The 6,764-nt window shown below is 45.0% G+C and overlaps 1 protein-coding gene across 6 annotated transcripts in view; it reads left to right on the top strand.

The window, feature by feature from the left end:
• Positions 1 to 4,817: 4,817 nt before the first annotated feature.
• The window catches only part of LOC110288796 (F-box/WD repeat-containing protein 15-like), a 25,146-nt gene continuing 23,199 nt past the window's right edge, over positions 4,818 to 6,764 (top strand). For 4 of the 6 annotated variants that reach the window (XM_021155048.1, XM_021155050.1, XM_021155049.1 and 1 more), the window contains exons 1-3: positions 4,843 to 4,932; positions 5,689 to 5,726; positions 5,919 to 6,082. In XM_021155048.1, coding sequence (XP_021010707.1) covers positions 4,843 to 4,932; positions 5,689 to 5,726; positions 5,919 to 6,082 — 292 coding nt within the window. Of the gene's footprint in view, positions 4,933 to 5,688; positions 5,727 to 5,918; positions 6,083 to 6,764 lie in introns of all 6 variants that reach the window. The other 2 variants (XM_021155046.1, XM_021155051.1) reach the window with 2 other exon arrangements.

Below are 6,764 nucleotides of genomic sequence, written 5' to 3'. Positions count from 1 at the left end.
GAGAGAGAGAGAGAGAGAGAGAGAGAAATTCAGATTGGATTTTAATGTTCTGTTTTGGTTATAAAATCAGCTTACGATAGAGAAGCCCTAATAGCAGAAGGGTTCTCTATGTAGTTTGTTATAGGGACACTGAGTCCCACCACCAAGGATCCAGGTCCTCTGCCTCCCAGTTTTTGCCCTTCCATCACCACCTCAGGAGGGGCCTGTGTGGAACTTACAGAGTCTGCTCTTTTCCCTTCCCCTTCCCCTTCCCCTCATCTTCTAAGAACCCCGTGTGGAGTGGATCACCCAGCAGGACTGGCCTCTGGGTATGGAGAGTCAGTTGGAAACCATGATTGTGGAAGCCAGGATGATTGAAGACAATTCTTGTTATGGCAGGAACCATGGCCTTGCACAGAAATCCTGCTAGATACTTATGGGTTGGCATGAGAGGGAGCATAGTGGGTGCTCAGGTTGTTGCACCATTTGCCCTTCCTGTTGCTTTCCACCCTGCTCCATATTGCAGAGCTGACTTGGATGCCAGAAAGAATTTCCCATGGCTTGGAGCTTACAGAAAAATTGAAAGTCTGGCCAGGGCTGGAGAGATGACTCGGCAGTTAAGAGCATTGGCTGTAGACCAGGCTGGCCTGAAACTCAGAGATATACTTGATTCTGCCTCCAGAGTGCTGAAATTTAATAATGAGTGCCTGGCTCCCTGCCTATTTTTGACTATATAAATACTTAGGTTTAATGAAATCATCCCTGCCGAAATTACCATTTGCCTTATGCCATAACCCACAATGGGCTGGGCCCTCCCACATCAATCACTAATTAAGGAATTGTCCTACAGGATTGCCTACAGCCTGGTCACTTGGAGACATTTTCTCCATTGAGATTCCCAAGTCTCAGATGACTCTAGCTTGTGTCAAGCTGACATTAAAACTAGACAGGACTAGGTTTAATGTGGTTGCAGTCAGGTGGTATTCCTGACCTCATCTTCAGAGCCTTCTGTATTCTGTCTACAGCCTGGACTGCAGGATCTGAGCTTCTCCTTCCTCCTTCCTTCTCCATCTCTCTATAAGGTGTCTTGAGCCTTTGTTTTCTCTTTATGAAAGCTCAGATTATCCAAATGTCTTACTGGAAGTTGAAGATTATGATGGTAAGTTTCCCAAACCAACTTGGTAATTCACAGAAGCTTGCTATTAAGAGCTACAGATATCTTGCCATACCCAGCAAGGTCCCAACTGTTTACAGAAGACACTGGTTAAGAACCTGGGTGCACTCTTTCTCTGTCCCTCGTTAATGTTGTTAAGCAGGTATTATAGGGTTTCCAACCATCATGAACATGCAAATATATCTTTTTTCAATAACTGCAGTGGCCAGTGATGGTTGCCCTTCTAAAAGTTACATCTATGTCCCAATCTCTGGAATGTGTATTGCCTTAATTGTCAAAGGTGTGAATGTCATTTAATATGATAAAATATATTACTGAGTGGAACATTTGACATGGCTTATCAATTAAGAGCACATACCACCTCTATAGAAGACTCCAGTTCGATTCCCTGAATCTCCTGGGATGGCTCACAACTGCCTGCAACTCTAACACCAGGAAGATTTGACACCTTGACCTTTGTGGGTACCTGCACTCAAGTTCACAAACACACACTCTCATTCACATAATAAAAAACCCAAAGATATTACTGGGTTATCAATCTCAAATGAGGAGCTTATCTTAATTTACCCAGATGTGCTCTGACTACATTTACAGGTGACCTGAAACAAGAAAGAACATCCCAGCTGGGTGATGGTGCCTGTGTTGACCTTTAATTCCAGCACTCAGGAGGCAGAAGCATTCAGATCTTTGAGGTAGAGGTCAGCGTGGCCTACAGAGTGAATTCCGTGACAGCCAGGGCTACACAGAGAAACCATGTCTCAAAACAAAACAAAACAAAATAAAAGTCACTTTAGCATGATGGTACATACCTTTAATCCCAGCACTCAGCAGCAGGCAGAGGCAGGTGGACCCTGGGAGTTCATGTCTATCCTTGTCTACATAGTGAGCCTGAGTCACCAGAGCTATATAGTGAGATACAACAAAGCAGAGAAGGGTGTATACCGGAATGAGATCATGACTGGTGGCAGGGACAGAGAATGGAGTGATGCTTCTCAAGTCCAGAGATGCCAGGGCAGCTGCTGGGAACTGGCAGAGACAAGGGGTGGATTGTCTTCTAGTGCCTCTGCAGAGAACAGGCCCTGACAATGTTAGATAAGCAATGTCTAAACCTGGGACAGAGAGTGTTTTTCCTACCTCCCCCATCTCATTTACACTCACTTGTTCATCTGCCTCAGGAAGTTACTGCAACAACTATCTTCAGATCACACCTTGAGGTGAATATCAGAGCCTCAGAAAATGTTCTTCAGCTCATCTCTCTACTGTTTACATAATGGTCTCTTTCCCAGATGGCCATTATTGAAAAAGCGGTTTAACAAGAAGTATCTGTTTAGCGGTTGGAGAGAGGGATCCGTGGTTAAGAGCACTGGCTGCTTTTCCAGAGGACCTGGGTTTGATTTTCAGTACCCACGTGGGGGCGCACAACTGTCTGCAACCTCAGTACCAGGAGGTCAAATGCCCTCTCCTGGCTTCTGCAAGCAAGATATTTCATGTTTGAGGCCAGCCTAAACTCCTCAGTGAATTCTAGGCCAGCCTAGATTATTGGATGGTATCCTCTGTCATTCAATCACACAGACACAGACACAGAGACAGACAGACAGACAGACAGACACACACACACCCATTCAAGTACATGAACAGGTCTTGTTAGCGCCCTGCTTGCCATCAAGAACAACGCTGCAACAGGATCCTTCTGCACACGTTTATTGGGAAAGCTTTGACTGCGTAGGCGAAGAGACCCCAAACCCAGAACTGGTGCTGCTTATATAGGCCTAGGAGAGGCGTGTCTCATACCCGGATTGGTTATGCATGGGTTATGCTTACCACCTCATTTGCATGTCTCTCATCTGATTGGTTAACTTCTCTCAGTACCTCACTGAGCCTCATTATCATACCTCATTTGCATGTCTCTCATCTGATTGGTTAACTCTCTTAGTACCTTGCAGAGCCTCATTATATGCCCAGGCCAAGCAGTGACTTGGTGAAAACCTTTACTGTATATATACACATTGGTTGATTACCCAAACTTATGCATGGTGGCCAGCAGTAGCCTGTGCCACCCTGCAACGGCACATGTGGCTTCCCACAAACAGGCACAGCTTAATCAATTACACATTGTAAAATTAATCAGATCTTCATTATGAATGGATAATATCCATTGTTTAGGTTTCTAGGGTAGCAATGCCTCATGTCTGTTATAAGGAGTTACAACAGCTCTGCATTTGAACATCTAAATCAGTCACTCAGAGAAAGAAGCCAGGCCCATCCTCTGGCTCAGCAAACAGAAAGGTCAAAGCCAGGCATTGTGGCACACATCTTTCATCCCATCCATTTGGGAGGCAGAGATAGACAGATCTCCAAGTTTGAGGCCTGTATTATATATCAAGATCCAGGCTGGTCATTCAGGGGTAGAGAGTGAAAACCTGTCTCAAAATCAAAGAAGAGAAGAAAGAAAAAGAAAGAAATGAAAGAAAGAAAGAAAGAGAGAGAGAGAGAAAGAAAGAAGGTAAGAAAAGAAGAAAGAGAAAGAAAGGTGAAAACTGAGAACGTGAAGCACAGCGAGGTCTCTGGCTCCTTTCAGGGCCTGGACTGTGGCCTGAGTCCCCTCTGCAGCTGCTTTGGTTTTGCTGGTTGCAGTTGCTTCACATTCTAACATCCAATTCTGTAGTAGCAAATCCAATGGTGGGGTCTGCAGTCCTCAAAATTATTTTCAATCTGAATCAGTAGAGAGCATAGTTTAAACTGTGTCTTATATAATCATTTTGTATGTGTGTATGTCTAGGTATGTATACGTGCATATGTCCATGGTGTATGTCTGAGTGCACTCTATTGTAGTGCTGGGTTCCTCGAATTATTGTCTTAAAGGACAAAGTAGCAAAGTTACCAAAGGTCCAGGACATAAACTCTACCTGTGGATGCACAGAAGGTAATTTTAGAATGAAAATACATTCTGATTTCTAGTTAGTAATATACTCAGCATGAGTAAAATCAGCATGTTGCTTTTACTCTTTTTTTGAAACAAAGTCTCATTCTTTCCCCTTAGGCTGTCCAGGAATCAGGTTCAGTACATGTAAAAGTGCCTATATGCTGCAGTGCACATGAGCATCCATGTGCAGAGATTAGCAGTAAATATTAGCTGTCTTCTTTGTTGCCACTGTCTAATAGAAATTTAAGTACACAAACACATGATCTCAGAGGCTGTGCAGGCAACAGAGAGGTGGGTCCTGCTGATCTAACTCAGTTCTCAAGGTAGACAGGAACAGGGAAACCAGAGTCCCTACACCAGGAATTTGCAGCAACCTAAAGGACTTCACATAAGCAGTTGAACCTGTTGAAAATTAGTGTGTTACTCAGTATTTTCTAGAAAGTTCTGACAAGTACATCATCAATCAGGGCTGCCCCAGATCATGTCCTTTTAGTCTCCACAGTGCCAGGAAGTGGTTGTTGAGCTCATCTATGCAGTGAAAATCACTGTGGAGTGAGTTCAGGTGTGAGCGCTCTCAGCTGAGTGCATCTGGCACCAGTGAGAGGGGGGAGGGGGACAGGCTGAGAGTCTACACAGCTGCAGCTTGCTCCAGTCAAAGCCGGATGAGCTGTGGTTGGCAATCCTGCTAAATCTTTGGCCAAGTCTTTAAAATCGGAGCAAGCTGGGGAGGAGAAAGGAGAGTCAGTGTGGACTTAGGCCACATAAAATGGAGGTCCATTTGTCTAGTTTGCCAATGATGGAAATCTTCTCCTATCTGGATGCCTACAGTTTGCTTCAGGTTGCCCAAGTGAACAAGGTAAAAGCTCCTTGGCTGAACTCCTCCCTTGGGTGCATCCTACATAAGGCCCTTTGACCTTTCCCACTCAGTCTTGGAGTCTCGGCTACTCCAGCACCACACTCTCACAGCCTGGCTTGCTTGCTTGCTTGCTTGCTTGCTTCCTTCCTTCCTTCCTTCCCTCCATCCCTCCCTACTTAAACTTACCTTATTCAGACCTGTCAACTCAGCTCTGACATGTAAGTTTCTCTGGGACTCAGCTGCTTTTCTTGACCAACAGGAGCTCCATCCTACAGAATAGCAAGCAGATATATCTAGCGGACATGGGTGAGCATTATCCACCCTGAAGACCTCAAATCTGGTTAAATGAGTCAGGAGTGGTGGTTTAGGACTGTAATTGAAGCCCTTGTGAGGTGGAAGCAAGATGATCAGGAATTTGGGGCAAACTGAATGAAAGGAATTTAAAACCAGGCCAGGCTACTAGAAACCTTAATTCACAATAACAGTGATAATAACATTCTGTCAAAAGAAACGAACAGGCTGCCCTCCGGAGGTGTGCAGCTGATACTTGCCATTCTTGAGACTCCATGTCAGACCTTTGAGCCTGGCCCTCCTTCCTCTGAGCCCTCACAAGGTGACTTGTGTTGGCTGGGGTAGGTCTCTCCATGCTGAGAGCTAGGACTGTGTTTTATTAACCTGTGTAGGCCCAACCCAGAACAAATTGAGTTCAGGAGAGGGAGGTGGTTGTTGGTTTAAGGAATTTTTTCTCTCTCATAGAACTGGAATGCACTTGCAAGCAATGGTTTCCTGTGGAGGTAAGGAGAGGGGCAGGGTGGAATGGGAGGAGGGGACAAGATGGGGCAGAGAGGGAAGAAGAGGCCTTCTGATTCTGGGCCTGGGCCTCTGCTGCGTGAGGATGGTTAGTGAATTTGTTTGCTCACTGTAACCATGGCTTTAAAGTAAGGTGACTGGGGTCAGCCTGATGGAATTGCAACTGTGTATTGCAGGAAGTTGTGTCAGGAAAGATGGCTCTTCTGTGACATGGTTACCCTACAGCTCCTGGGCACAGAGACATGGAAGCAGTTCTTTGTTTACCGAACATGGCAAGAACAGGCCAAGTCCCGGGCAAAGCCAAAAGATTTCACTTACAAGGAAATTCCTTTGGAGTGTGGTATGGGCTTGAATACCTAGAAGAGACCCCACTTGGTTTTTCCCAGTCTGTGTAGTCCTGCATTCTCTTTAATAAGAGGAAGGGAATTGTGGTTTAACAGGATGGGGCAGCTGTGCCAGCACAGCCATGGAACCAATCTGTGATCTGCTGAGTGGTTGCTCAACATCGTAAAACCAGCCCTATCGTTCCCTTTCCCTGAAGGCTCTGTACCCTTCCCAGAGTGTAGAGAGAATTTACTGGGGAAATCACCAAATAGGCTTTAGTGTTTATCTTTTTCAAAAAAACTTCCTCAGAACAGTTTTCTGATGGAGATAATGTTTTTAAGTTTTTTACATTTATTATTTTTAGTATTTCTGTATTTGATTTGGTACAGGGCACAATGTGTGTATGTCAGAAGACAACTTTGTGGAATCTGTTTTCTTGAAGGGAAGAATCTTATCTTTTCGATTTCTTTTGAGATAAGGCCTCACTCTATAGTCATGGCTAGTCTGGAATTTCATCTGTAGATGAGGCTGGCCTAAAATCAAGAACTTCTGCTTGCCTTCACTAGGAATGATACATGATTTGTCTTTCCTTTTCTTTCTTTTTCTCTTTATTTCTCCTCTCCCCCTCCTTCCCTCTTCCCCTCCCTCCCTCCCTCCTTCCCTCCCTCTCCCCCTCCTTCCCTCCCTCCCTCCCTCTC

The sequence above is a fragment of the Mus caroli genome, unplaced genomic scaffold, assembly GCF_900094665.2.
Source record: "Mus caroli unplaced genomic scaffold, CAROLI_EIJ_v1.1 scaffold_13141_1, whole genome shotgun sequence".
In the NCBI taxonomy this organism is placed as follows: Eukaryota; Metazoa; Chordata; class Mammalia; order Rodentia; family Muridae; genus Mus; species Mus caroli.
Note: the sequence above shows the minus strand (reverse complement) of the source record. Positions and strands in the feature narration are given on the sequence as shown.